We start from the raw sequence: 15,090 nt of genomic DNA, 5'->3' as shown, positions 1-15,090 counted from the left end.
TCGCAGCTCTGTTTGTTTGGTGGCCCGGAGAGCTAAATCGGTGATGCAGTGCAGCTTGTTTCCAGTGCATCAAGGGAAAAACCCCGACCTTGGTCCAAATCGTTCAGCCTGGTATGCTTACAACACAGCCATTGTGTGCAAAGCATCACCAGCCAGACCCACCGCCGCGTATGCCCTGCCACTTAAGTGTGATGTCATTTTTGGTGGCTTTAAAGGCAGGGCTGGAGCACCCAGTGTCGGTGCCTCTCCAGCTGCGAGATGGTCAGTTGGGGCATCGACACATACCCGTGTTCGCGCATCCCCTCAACATCAGCGTAGTTCGTCCGCTGATGGCGATGGATGCGCACTGAACACAGGTTCTTCCATGCCTTTTCGATCTCATTGTGTAGATCGGGCAGGAATGGAAGGCTCACGGGAGCTGGAGCATTATGGCTGGAAAGAAACTGTTCGTCAAGTCTGTCCCAAGCTGTCTCTTCCCTCACACACTCCTACAGCAGCTGAAGCCTCGCTGAAGCACGTTCCATAACACTCAACAATTCAACAAACACGGGGCAGGGTGGCTGTGAGGGTTCGGGTTGTACACCCTCTTCACCCTCATTAGCTTGGGCTGGGTGCCAGCAGAGCACTCGCTGCTGGATCAGAGGATGTTAAGTGACAACACTTAATCTGGCAGCTCAGAGGGGCGTGAGAGATTACCACGTCTCTCAAACTCCATGAATCGCCTGGCACAGATGCCTGTCCCTCGAGAAGAGGGCAGACGAAGGAGGAGTTTTCGCAAGGGAAACGCTCATAGTTGGAACAACCAGTTCCTTCAAGAACTGATCGTGCTTGCTCTGAGCCCAAACAGTAAACGCACAAGTTGTGTGTCATCAAGACCCTTATATAATTCTGGGTCACACTAGTAGTGACATCATAGGCTGTCGCTGGTCAATACGATTGCAGTGATTGGATAAGCGTTTCAAGCACCAGTTAACGCAGAGGCATTCCCCAAAGCGTCATCGACGCAGTGTCTTGTTCCCTGTTCCCAGACCTATAACCCTAATACTTTCTAAAGAGAATTATTGTATACAATAGGGGTTACAGCCCCTTTGAAAAGTTGCTAGGCAACAGTGATGTGTACCTTCAACGGCAGGAATAAGTAGCAAACACTGAAATGATACACCGTCTGTAATGCATACAGTCGATTTGACCGTTATGGCCATCCAAGGTAGAATACTCAGAATTCTTTTGTGTTTTGTAATTTTCATAAAATAATCTTAAAATAAAATATACAAACATTTAAGAAAAGTCAGGGTTCTTTAGTGAAATGGGTTTTATTTCAACAAAGCAGAATCATTGCAAAATTAAAAAATGACTGCCTTGGTAGTTCTAGTGTTAATGTCCTCCGTATGACGTCTTCCAGTGTTGCCAAGTACGTGGTTTCCCCAACCCGGAAAGCGATTGGGCTAGTTTTGAGAAGCAATTGGGTGGATTTTGTTGTGAAAACCTGGCAACCCCGTTTGTATCGATCTTTTGCGCATGCAGGTCAGTTCAGAACCATGATCTGTTCACACTGGAAATCTGATATTGGCCACATTGAACAGCTATACAATTTTTTTTAGCATTAATGCTCACAGTGTGAATGTAGCCAAAGATAAACTTTTACACACATGCTGCACACATTATTGTAACAGTTAAATTAAAAGTAACTGAAATAAGCACAAATTTCAGGGCACGACAAAACTCCTCCAGGGCCCAAAAACCTCCTCGGACTCCAGAGGGTTAATGTGACCTTTTTGGTTGAAACAGTTGGCAGGTGAAGAGACTCTCTTCAGTATGAATTCTCGTGTGGACTTGAAGTCAAGTCACCTTCATTTATATAGCGCTTTTAACAATATAGATTGTTTTACAGCAGCTGTAGAATAAAGTTATTGTCCAGCTAAAGTTAGTTTTCCATGAAGGTTTCCATGTTGGGCCAAACTCTCACAACACTGATGACCGGTCTTAAGGCTTTTCTCCGGTGTGGATTCTCATGTTAATATCTCATATGTTGACAGCTTCTCTCCAGTATGAATTCTTGTGTGGTCTCATAAGGTTTAACATTAATCAAAACTCTTTTTGTACACTATTGGCAGGTCAACAGCTTCTCTCTCTCTCTGGTGTGAAGTCTCATATGCCTGTTAAAGGTTCCCTTTTGAGTGAAACTTCTCTCCGGTGTGAATTCATGTAGACTTCAAGGTTTCTCTGATTACTGAAACTATCCACACTGAAGGCAAGTGAAATCGCTTCTCACCCGTGTATACTCTCATGTGGTCTTATAAGGTTTTTTGTACACTATTGGCAGGTGAACGGCTTCTCTCCGGTGTGAACTCTCATGTGGTTCTTTATGGTTCTAAGTTGACAGAAACTCTTTCCACAGTGTTGGCAGGTGTAAGGCTTTTCTCCGGTGTGAACTCTCATATGCCTGTTAAAGGTTCCTTTTTGAGTGAAACTTCTTCCACACTGTTGGCAGGTGAAAGGCTTCTCTCCAGTGTGAATTCTCATGTGGTCTGTCCAGGTTCGATGTTGACCGAAACTCTTTCCACACTGTTGGCAGGTGAAAGGCTTTTCTCCGGTGTGAATTCTTATGTGGACTTCAAGGTTCCTTTGACTACTGAAACTCTTTCCACACGGAAGGCAGGTGTAAGGCTTCTCTCCAGTGTGAACTCTCATGTGGGCTTTCAAGTTTCTATCATGATTGAAACTCTTTCCACACTGTTGGCAGGGGAAAGGCTTCTCTCCAGTGTGAATTCTCATGTGGTCTCTTATGGTTTGACGTTCACAGAAACTCTTTCCACACTGTTGGCAGGTGTAAGGCTTTTCTTCGGTGTGAACTCTCATATGCCTGTTAAAGGTTCCTTTTTGAATGAAACTTTTTCCACACCGTTGGCAGGTGAACGGCTTCTCTCCAGTGTGAATTCTTGTATGGTTTTCTAAGGTTTGACGTTGATAGAAACTCTTTCCACACTGTTGGCAGGTGAACGGCTTCTCTCCAGTGTGAACTCTCATGTGGGCTTCAAAGTGTACTTTTTGAGTGAAACTCTTTCCACACAGTTGGCAGGTGAAAGGCTTCTCTCCAGTGTGAACTCTCATGTGGTTTTTTAAGGTTCGATGTTGATAGAAACTCTTTCCACACTGTTGGCAGGTGTAATGCTTCTCTCCAGTGTGAATTCTCATGTGGTTCTTTATGGTTTGAGGTTGATAGAAACTCTTTCCACACTGTTGGCAGGTGTAAGGCTTTTCTCCAGTGTGAACTCTCATGTGGTTCTTTATGGATCGTCGTTGACAGAAACTCTTTCCACACTGTTGGCAGGTGTAAGGCTTTTCTCCGGTGTGAACTCTCATGTGCCTGTTAAAGGTTCCTTTTTGTGTGAAACTTCTTCCACACTGTTGGCAGGTGAAAGGTTTCTCCCCTGTGTGAATTCTCATGTGGTCTTTCCAGGTTCGATTTTGATTGAAACTCTTTCCACACTGTTGGCAGGTGAAAGGCTTCTCTCCAGTGTGAACTCTCATGTGGTCTTTCAAAGTTTGATGTTGACTGAAACTCTTTCCACACTGTTGGCAGGTGAATGGCTTCTCTCCTGTGTGAATTCTTATGTGGGCTTCAAAGCGTACTTTTTGAGTGAAACTCTGTCCACACTGAGGGCATGTGTAAGGGTTTTCTCCAGTGTGAATTCTCATGTGGACATTAAGGCTTCCTTTTCTGTTGAAACTTTTTCCACACTGTTGGCAGGTAAAAAGGCTCTCTCCAGTGTGAACTCTCATGTGGTTTTTTAAGGTTCGATGCTGATAGAAACTCTTTCCACACTGTTGGCAGGTGAAAGGCTTTTCTCCAGTGTGAATTCTCATGTGGTTCTTTATGGTTCGAAGTTGACAGAAACTCTTTCCACACTGTTGGCAGGTGAACGGCTTTTCTCCGGTGTGAACTCTCATGTGGTTCTTTATGGTTCGAAGTTGACAGAAACTCTTTCCACACTGTTGGCAGGTGTAAGGCTTTTCTCCGGTGTGAACTCTCATATGCCTGTTAAAGGTTCCTTTTTGTGTGAAACTTCTTCCACACTGTTGGCAGGTGAAAGGCTTCTCTCCAGTGTGAATTCTCATGTGGTCTGTCCAGGTTCGATGTTGATTAAAACTCTTTCCACACTGTTGGCAGGTAAACGGCTTCTCTCCGGTGTGAATTCTTATGTGGGCTTCAAAGCGTACTTTTTGAGCGAAACTCTTTCCACACTGAGGGCATGTGTAAGGCTTCTCTCCAGTGTGAATTCTCATGTGGACTTTAAGGCTTCCCTGATTACTAAAACTCTTTCCACACTGAAGGCAGGAGTAAGGCTTCTCTCCGTTGTGAATTCTCATATGGATTTTAAGGTTTCTATGTAGAGCAAAACTCTCTCCACATTGGTGGCATGTGTAAGGCTTTTCTCCGGTGTGAATTCTCATGTGCCTGTTCCAGCTTCCTTTTAGAGTGAAACTTATTTCACATTGATGGCAGGTGAATTGCCTCTTTCCAGTTCTCATGACTTTTGGTTTTCCATGTCGATTGAAATTCTTTCCCAACTTAAAACAAGTTAAATAACTTGCTGTTTTTCGCATGGAAGTCTTTTCAGGCTGTGAACTAAAATATTTTTCTCCAGTTATGAAATCAAGAAGATTCTCATACTGATATTCCTCTTCAATTTCATTGAGTACTTCCCTCTCCTCTTTCAGTGCCATTAGGTCTAAGGTGAAAAAAGAAAGAAAAACAAAATGTTAACCCCAGTTTAATGGCATTAATGGCAACAGACATCAAAACCATCAACGTCTATTCTAGATCCTATATACCAGGGTTGTTCAAACCTGCTCTTGAGGGTCCGTGTCCTACAATGTTTAGCTACAACTTGGCCCAATACACCTGCCTGGAAGTTTCTAAAGTTGTCAGAAGACATTGATCAGCTGGTTAAGGTGTGTTTAACTGGGGTTAGAGGTAAACTTTGCAGGAGAGAGGCCCTCCAGGAACAGGATTGGACACCCCTGTTCTATAACTACTATGCTTTGAAATAAAGATGCACTGGTCAACTGGCTAAAAAAAATCTGCATTTATAAGTGCAGCGCTGCTTTGTGATCAGCGGTAAACAGAGAAAATAATTGATCTCTGCTGTTCTAGAAGTGCATTCAAATTCATTCAAGAATGAATGTGCACTTTCATTCAGTCCATGTGCTAATTTTGTTGGCTACAGATATTTGAGGCCAGTTTTGCATGTCATAAAGCAAATAAGCAACAAATATATTTGCTTAACCCCTGTGGGTCAATGGAGGCACCATTGTGATTACTTGCATTCTTGGAGCGATATGAACTTACTCTGTCATCTTTGGAAAAAAGGTCAAAAAAAGTAATACATTATTCAAAGCTATTATAAAGGGTTGCTGAAATTTCTAAATGATTTCATGCTGCACTGATTAGAATATGCATCCAGGAGAGAACGATGAGTGGGTTGTCATTACAGTTTGAGGGTTTAGAAACCCTCAAAATTTAAAATGTTATACAGAAAACCAGTCAAAGTAAGTAAGTTCCATGTGTATGTCAATGTTTTGGGGCAAAAAAGGTGTATTAAAAATAAAGTACAATGTCTTACAAAAGGTTAAAAGGTTTCATTTCAAACCAGTAAACCGAGTTTGTTCCAAACAGTACCAAGTGTGGGCATATGCAGGTTGGAGCAATGGGTGTGGCAAAAGGTGGAGGTTTGCCAAAAGTTAGGGGCATGGAGAAAGGTCTTTATTTTTAGTCAAGAAAGCTGTCTGGGTTAGGGTATGGGGGTAGGGTTAGGGGTGGTTTCTGTTGTGGCAATTCATCTTTCGGCACGCCCATTACTCCGAGCTGCAGCTACCCCTATCTGAAGGAACATGGAGCAAATTAGACTACAATGATTTGATCAAAACTGTCCAAGAAGCAGAATTCCACGGGAGGCCCAAATCAACACTCAGGACCATAACTGGCAGAGATTGAGAACCTATCAGATGGTGCTAGCCAGACTTATAAGAGACAGTTCCAACTGGAGAAAGATAAGGAATGGGGGTCTATTATGCAAAATTCACTTGTATGGTACCAGCCTTATTCAAGTTGTTATAGTTAAATGATTAGGCAAGGCAAGTTTATTTATATAGCACATTTCATACTCAATGGTAATTCAAAGTGCTTTACAAAGAAATAATCAAAAGATCTAAGAACAGTTTAGAATAAAAAGGAAATAAAATACAGTGCAAACAGTCTGAGGCACAGTGCTCATTCATTAAACGCACAGCTAAACAGATGTGTTTTGAGTCTGGATTTGAATGTGGCTACTGTAGGAGCACACCTGATCTCTTCTGGAAGCTGGTTAAGCTGCGGCTGCATAATAGCTAAAAGCGGACTCTCCGTGCTTTGAGTGAACCCTTGGTATTTCTAGTTGATGTGATCCTAATGATCTGAGTGATCTGTTGGGTTTATATTCAGTGAGCATATCTGCAATGTATTGAGGACCTAGGCCATTAAATGATTTATATACCATTAATAATACTTTAAAATCAATCCTAAATGTGACTGGGAGCCAGTGTAAAGACCTGAGGACTGGTGTGATGTGTTCATATTTTCTGGTTCTGCTCAGGATCCTGGCGGCAGCGTTCTGTACGAGCTGCAACTGTCTTATGGTCTTTTGGAAGGCCAGTGAGGAGTCCATTAGAATAATCCACTCTGCTGGTGATGAAAGCATGCACAAGTTTCTCTAAGTCTTGACTGGAAACAAAGCATCTAATTCTTGCAATATTTTTCAGATGATAGTATGCTGATTTAGTTATTGCTTTGACATGACTACTGAAGCTAAGGTCTGACTCTAGAGACACACCAAGATTCCTGACCTGATTTTTAGTTGTTTGACCTCTAGAGTGAAGGTATGCATTCACCTTGAGAACTTCATCTTTGTTTCCAAACGCAATGACTTCAGTTTTGTCTTTGTTTAACTGAAGAAAGTTTTGGCACATCCAACTGTTTACTTCATCAATGCATTGGAACCGGGAGTCAATGGGGCTGTAATCGTTAGGCGATAGGGCTAAGTAGATCTGTGTGTCGTCTGCATAGCTGTGGTAAGAGATTTGGTTCTTTCTCATTATTTGGCTCATTGAAAGCATGTACAGGTTGAATAGGAGTGGCGCAAGAATTGAGCCTTGAGGAACTCCGCATGTCATGGATGTCCACTCAGACGTATGGTCTCCTATACTCACATAATAACCTCTCGCTTCTAAGTATGACCTGAACCATTTTAGGACTATCCCAGAAAGCCCCACCCAGTTTTCCAGCCTGTCAAGAAGTACGTTGTGATCGACAGTGTCAAATGCAACACTGAGGTCGAGTAGTACCAGCACTGATCATTTGCCTGTATCAGTATTTAAGCGAATATCGTTAATTATCTTTATGAGCGCTGTCTCTGTGCTGTGATGTGATCGGAAACCAGATTGAAAATTGTCAAAGTATCCATTCGAGTAGTGGTCGACCGATATATCACCAAGGCAGATCTTTGTTAGACAGAACTGGTAAACAAAGAAAGTGGTATGCGAAAAAGTTTGCTTTTATATTATTTGTCACAGAAAAGGCAAACAATCAGGCCAAAATACTTTCTCATTTACTGTCAACATTCAGCAAATGTGCATCTACATTTAAACAAATCTCTGAATATCTAATAAACATTTAATTTCACAAACCTTGCAGATTTAATCGAATGCAGCTGTGATATCTTGTGAAGTGTGCATTTGTAGCCGGCATAAACGTGTTACTGCGAGTGACGGTCCGTGCGAAGTGAGTGAATGCGAACAGTAGATGCGATCAAAAAACTTTAAATCCTTAATTTTAAGATAATGTGCTATATCCAATTGCCCACTGTGTCATATTTATATCGTTTTCACTGTGTGCTGTATGTAAAATTAGCGTTACCTTGTCTTTATTTGAACAAATATGATTACCAGTGCGCACAAATGACCAGATTACTGAGTGCCCTGTTACACTGTTTACTTCCTTTTTATTCACATATTTATATATTTTTAATAAACAATTACTTTATTTGTGAAAAATACTGTAATATGATTGCATTATAGGTTGTTATATAGGCGCCTGTAGGGGGCTAAATGGGTACCTTTTAACAATAGCAAGCATGGGCAGCATTGGTTAATGGCTTTAGCCATAACCTCTGGTTATCGATCAGACTGGCGAGTTTGTGATCCTGCATAAAAACTAACGGCTGGTGCGAGGACCCTGTGTGACACCCGAATGAACGAGTACATTAAGAGTAAAAAGTTTAATAGAATAATCAAATGTGTAGCTAAACTATTATTGGAAAAGCAAAGGCCTGATGTCTTTTGGGTATCTTTAAATAGATGGTAAACTTGCATATTTTAATCAATTGCAATCAGCATTATGCAATTATTTTACATTATGTAGCATTATGCTACAAGCGAGACATTATGTTCAAACAGTTATTCAGTTATTCCACAATTTATTGACAAACCAAGCAAATGGAGACCAGCCAGTGCGGTGGAGGAGGCAGCAGCCGCTCTCAGACTTGCGGACATAATGGGACATGTCCAGCAGGGAAGGGGAGGCCTTGGGCTAACAACTAGGCTACCAACCTGGAATACAGCCACGGCACTAGAACAGAGGAAATTGGTGGTGGAGGAAACAACTACGCTATGCTGAGCTAGCTGCTGAAGCACAAGATCGCGGATGGAAAACTGAAGTCCGTCCAGTGGAGGTGGGGTGCAGGGGGTTTGTGGCAGTGTCTACCACCAGACTGCTTGGAGACCTGGGAATCAGAGGCCAGAGCCTGCGCCAGGCCATCACAGCAATGTCAGAGGCAGCTGAGAGAAGCAGCCAGTGGCTGTGGATGAAGAGACAACTCTTGCTGGGCTCCAGCTTGATTGGGTGATTGGGGGGATGCACTGCGGGGACTTGATCACCCCCGTAGGGCCTTCCTCAACCGAGGATGTCTAGTTATAATGGCCGAAACATCCAATGAAGCCTGAGGTGTACTACTGACGATGTGTCCCTCGGATCACCCATCAAGGGAGGATGCCCACCCGAAAACTCCACTGTGACAAATACTCTGCCAAGGTCAAGTACATTCTCCCGGTACGCGCTTGCACTTAAAGGATGCATTACATCTCGTCCTGTGTTTCCTGAAAACTTTTTGGTAAATCCAAGCTCTAGACATTTGGTTTCAATAATATAAAAGAAGCCTGGGCTAAGGACTTTAGGACTTTTTTCCCCAAAGGTTTTTCAAAAGGAGGTTAAGCCAGACCACGCTCTTGCAATTCCCTAATCTTCCGAGACATTAAACACTCGTCCAAACTCTCATCAACTATTGATGCGCATGACTCTTGCAAAAAAAAAAAAAAACTTTTACACTGGAAATCTTCAGACTCTCCGTGTTTCAAAGCTTGGTTGGGTGAACGGTTTCATGTCATAAACTGGTCACGTTCCTTGGAGTCCAAATCTCATGTCACCTTGATTTAGATAGCGCTTTTAAAAATATAGATTGTTTCAAAGCAGCTTTACAGTTTGGGCTTTACAGCAGCTCTAGAATAAAGTTAATGTCCAGCTAAAGTTAGTTTTGATTGATTGACTTCCGTTGCAAAGATCATTAGTTATTAAATGATGGGCCGCTAACACGACACTGTTCTAAGAGAAAACCCAGTAACACTTTACTTGTAGTCAGGGTCCGAAATTAACTTTTTGGCTCACCTGCCACGGGGACTGGTAGATGAAAAAATCCACCAGCCAAGCATATTTTTTACCGGCCAAAATAATAAACAGCCTTTTTGTGTCACATATACATTAATTTCAGTACATTTAATTGAGATAATAAGGTATTATGTTGAATACAAACATAAAAAATTGTCCAGAGCAAAATTTGAAATTTAGGCTATAACAAACATTTTTTATTTATTTTTTTACACACACACACACACACACACACACACACACACACACACTCTATCTATCTCTCTCTCTCTCTCTCTCTCTCTCTCTCTCTCTCTCTCTCTCTCTCTCTCTCTCTCATGTTGAAAGGAATGGCTACTGTTCATTTGCGCACACATTTCTGTCATTTTCTATCTGAAGCTATTGCCTGCAACATTGAAAACTCCGGTCTCTTGTGTTTAGCGCGAAAGCTTACGTGATTGCCGCCGGACAGTCGTGCCGTGTACCAGCTGCTTTGACGCGATTATCAGTTTAACTGACTCGTAACGTGTGCAATATCTCACGACCTCCCGAGTGTCCGAACATTTTATTTTATTATTTACTCGCTAAACGGAAAATCTACCAGCATTTGGCGCTTGGCGGGTGTTAATTAGCTGAAGATTGTGGGATGCTGAAGACAGCGCTTAGGAGACGGTGAAGCCTTTATACTCTCGCCTGGCTCCACTGAGAGAGAGAGAGCGCACGTGCGCGACCGGGGCTCGCTCTCTTTCTCTGCTCGGTCTTCAGTTAAACATGCGCCCTGTCACACGCGCAGCAGTTCGTCTACATTCGGCTACTCACCGATCAGATATGACTATGGCGGGACAAACATTTTGTTACATTACTATTTTGGTATGAACATTCACCCGCCAGTGTGGCGGATAGCCTTTTGAGATTTACTCGCCAAATGGAAAATCTACCCGCATTTGGCGCTTGGCGGGTGTTAATTTCGGACCCTGCTTGTAGTGCATAAGACTGACACGACACATTCATGATCATGACATGAATATGAAGGAGGGTTTATGCATGTTTATGACAACTGCCATTATGACAACAGTCGCTCAATTATGACATTTTTTATGTAAATATTACATTGTTTGAGATGTCTTTGTTATGACAACTTGACATAAACCAATACATCATAACCTGTCAGGGTCTTTGTCATGACAACTTACTAAGACAACACAACCTGTCATAAATATGCCATAAACATGACATAGCAGATTAATTATCAAACTTCAGAAACCCCTTAGCTTTATAGGTTAACATTACATTAGACTGTCATGTGGTTGGTTTTGACATTGGCTGTCATGAGGCCATTATAACATTTTAATGACAAATTAAATTTGTACCACTGTAGTTGAGGTCAAGACAAATATTCATGACAGTTATAATGGCCTAGCCTGGTTGGCTGGTCCCTGGAGTGTGCGATTACACCGGGGTGACTAGAGCGGTCAGTGCATCACGTGATCATCAGCTGCTGAATTCAACTGTGCTTTCGCAGTTGGCTGGCGCTGCTGAGCCAGAGCTTTATAGGTCATACTACGTCACAACCAAACGTCAGCGATTGGTTATGGCAGATCCAGAGTGGCTCTGGGCAGATCCAATAGTTTTGAACTTCTACAGAGGACCCGCCTTCAAGGAAGTTAATGCTTGTCAATGGAGAGAGGCCAGACTCTCTGTACGAATGAAATGTAGGAGAGTCTGGTAGAACCAGGCTATAAATTCATGTTGTAAATCCAACAGATCCGATTCTCTGAACAGTGGCACAAACCAACATGGTGGCGCATATAGCTCAACTAACGCGATCGTTATAAAGGCGTTTAAACAACAAAACACGTCCACTTGCAAATTTTTGACAATCAGAATATCAGATGTTCATGCCATAGCTAACACATTTGTGAATATTTTGAATAAAAAAGGAAATAAAAGCAGATTATCAGTCATTCAGCGCTAGTGTGGCTGCGGTGTCACGTGACAAGCAATGACGCGTCACCATGGAAACAATAAAGTCATAAGTTCTAAATGACGGTCGCCTTGAAGAACTCACGGGGGTCAGACAGAATATTTTAAATGTACGTGTAAAAATGTTAAATATGAATACACATCCTGCGTTTTTTATTTTTTATTATTAAGTACAGTACTTTTTTTAACTTAATATTTCAAGTACAGTACAGTTTTTATTTCACTTTTAGGTGCAATACATTTGAATTTAATAATTATTAAAGTTTTTTATTTCCCTGTATGTAAGCAGCACAGTGCAGTGTTAATATTCAAACTGTGTTGTTACAATGTTTAAAGTGGCTGACAATAATAAATATTCTTATTATAAATGAAACTGCCTCATTTTTGAGCTGTGCATAACTGTAGCTGGATAGTTCGGCTACTACGCCACTGTATTTTCATATTGGTCATTATGGTGGTACTTGGAGAGCCAAATATGTTCTGAGGTGGTACTTGGTGTACAAAGTTTGAGAAGCACTGATTTAGATGATTTGACGAGTTTGCAAAATTCTTCCTCTCCTATAGCAATGAATGAATCAAATTTTCCCTCAGGGAGACTACAATGCACTTCCTGATGCGATACTGTATTAGACGGTTGCATAGTTATAATTTTGTCCCTGATATTATCGATCTTATAAGTGAAGAAGTTCATAAAGTCATTACTGCTGTGTTGCTTGGAAACTTCTGGGCTTGAAGCTTTCTTTTTGGTTAGTTTAGCGCTTCAGTGAGCGTGCAGGACATTTATGCAGCTATAACTGTAGATTTGTCCCGATAACGATAGTTCCACCAATCAACTATCGCTACGATATATATCGGCAAAACCGACGAATCGGTCGACCTCTAGTAAAATGGAAATATTCCACTGTTTGAGTTAGTACAAAATAATACTAAAAATAACATTAAACAGTAAATTTTAGTCTTCTGCCATAATCAGGATTTTTCCACCCAATGGGTGATGTTCACATTAAAAACGATGGAAAAGTAGCGCAATGCAATGGGAAAACAATCTGTGTGTTATTATTTAATTGCCCGTTCCCACGCAGGTACAGTTTCATTCATTGCTATAGTCAGATTAGACGTTTCCTTTCCAAATCATCACTGGACGGAAGAAACGTGAAAATGTACTAGCATTGTGTTTTAAGTGAAGGACAAAAATGGTCAAGTCATGGATATGTATTATTAATAATATCCGTCTCGCTCCGACTGTTCCCAGTCCAGAAGATGTGTGAAGGGGAACTGTGTGAACCCCAGCCCTGCAGAAAGAGTGACACTGACCCGTTTGTGCCTCCGCTTCCTCATGCCTCACTCTGAACGCTTCTGCGATCTCCTCTTCTTCTTCTCTCTCCTCTTTAATGAACGCCATCTCTGCTCGCCCGATCTCCGTCGCTTCAGCGGGAGCTGCTCTGTGTGTTTGGACAAAATACACACAGTTAAAGTATCTCTGAACCTTCATCGGCTCTAGTTCAGGAGTCAGAACAATAATGGCCTGATTTGTAAAGTATTTGTTTGTTATATGTATTTATACTGAACATTAATATTTAGACCTGTATTTAATGTTCGGTAAATCGATTAGACGCTAATGAAAGTGTTTGTGAAAGCTATAGTGTCAGTCATTCCACGTTAGTGTGTGTGTGTGTGTTTTCTCAGTAAATCGTCTGTTCAGTTCTCCATAACTGTTAATGTTTACCGAAACTGATTCCCGATGTGAGACGCGTTCATGTGCGGGTGAGCTGTAACGTTACTGAACACAATAATACCAGCATTAGCCTTAGATAAAGCACTGCAGTGTTAAATCCAGTAATGCATTTTACACCGTTTCTGAAAACTATTACACACAGAGAACGCGTTGTCTCGACTACAACACAGTAAACAAGTAAAAAACGACTAACCTTTCTTCACTCTGGAGTGAGGCGCAGGATTATGACGTCACACACCAGAGCAACATAAAAGTCCTTATTTTTCTCTCCCATTTTAACCACCCACCCTTACTCGTTTTATAGATGAACTGATGACTCCTGCTTCATCTCTCTGTACTCTCTCAAATAAAAATAGCTATTGCCTTGCAAATCCGTGTATCATTCATTCAGTCGTTTTTTCCCATTTAATTAATATTGAAAGTAGAAAAATTAGAAAACTGTTCCTTTTTCGCTTTTAATTTTTTTCCAAAAAAACGAAAAACAAGAATTCAGCTTGATTTTTTTTTTTTTTGTTCTGAGGTAGAAAAATTAATAAACAGCTGGAATATTCGTTTTCTAAGTTTCCTCTGATTTGTCCAAGCGGGTAATCCATCCGCCGGAAACTGAAGCCTCCCCGGGCGCCGCCATTGGCTAGCGGACCCATAGACATGTATAAAGGCTAGATGGCTTACCGGCGCTGAGAGCCAATGTTGTCGGGTCGACAACGTCACACGGCGGCCATCTTAGGACAGGACCGCTCGTCCAGTTATAACATTAAAGTCTATTGTGCATGTAGTGCTGAAATAACTATATTTTGCTCAATTTTCAACCGATTTTCAAACGGCTTGGTGTGTCATAAACGTCAGGGATGCCATGAAACACACAGCTACGCTGCAATGTTAAGCGTTTCTCAAAACGTGAAGCTACAATTTAAACATCGGCATCAGCACAAATCATAGCCACGTTAATAAGGTTTGTAATAAACCAAACCGTTTGTAAATCCGTCAAGAATTCAGCAAGTTACGAGCATTTGTCACTCACCTTCCGTCCACAGCAGCAGGGAGCAGCAGCGCAGTCTCCTGACCTAAGATGGCCGCCAAGTGACGACACAGCTGACTCCGCCTTGAGCCATCTAGCCTTTATACATGTCTATGAGCGGACCCCCGCCCGCTGTCAGCATTCCATTGACTCCCATTCATTATGGCGTCACTTTGACATCGAATAACTTTACATCTGAGGCGTTTAAAGACACCGTTTGTCCATTATTTATTTCTAAAGAAACTCGACAATGTATAAAAGGCTCCATTACCTTGTATCTTACGTTATGGCCCCATAGAAGCCATTTTTGTAAAAATAGGCTAACGGTTGCGTCATAACCGCGCGACTCTCTGTCGCACTGTAGAGAAATTACCGTATAGACCGGCGGAGAAGCTCACGGGCGATCGGGGGGAGGTGGAGCATAAAGTCTGATAAAGTGAAGGGAGAAGCCCACAGAGAGTGATAAAGCTGCTCCCGCTGCTAGCTCATGGACAGCTAATGCTCACGCTCTCCGTCTCTGAGATTCGGAAGGGAATGACTCAGATTTCTGTCGGCACAGCGACTAGAAGACTGACAGCTGTCAGACTCACGTCACATCTACGTCACCAAGCTCAGTGT

The 15,090-nt window shown here is 42.0% G+C and overlaps 1 protein-coding gene across 2 annotated transcripts; it reads right to left on the bottom strand.

Annotated features, from left to right (window-relative positions):
- Positions 1–1,300: 1,300 nt before the first annotated feature.
- LOC307003603 (uncharacterized protein) lies at positions 1,301–13,726 on the bottom strand. 2 transcript variants are annotated; one of them, XM_079622262.1, is made up of 3 exons: positions 13,648–13,726; positions 13,034–13,161; positions 1,301–4,733 (listed from the first exon to the last, which is right to left on the bottom strand). In XM_079622262.1, the coding sequence occupies exons 2-3, from the start codon at positions 13,119–13,121 to the stop codon at positions 2,314–2,316; spliced, it is 2,508 nt and encodes an 835-aa protein (XP_079478388.1). In that variant the 5' UTR covers positions 13,122–13,161; positions 13,648–13,726; the 3' UTR covers positions 1,301–2,313. The 2 variants fall into 2 exon arrangements, with proteins under 2 accessions (XP_079478388.1, XP_079478387.1); XM_079622261.1 differs by having other exon boundaries at positions 13,446–13,655.
- Positions 13,727–15,090: the final 1,364 nt, after the last annotated feature.

This window comes from Phoxinus phoxinus (genome assembly GCF_949152265.1).
Source record: "Phoxinus phoxinus genome assembly, chromosome: 9".
NCBI classification, from domain to species: domain Eukaryota; kingdom Metazoa; phylum Chordata; class Actinopteri; order Cypriniformes; family Leuciscidae; genus Phoxinus; species Phoxinus phoxinus.
Note: the sequence above shows the minus strand (reverse complement) of the source record. Positions and strands in the feature narration are given on the sequence as shown.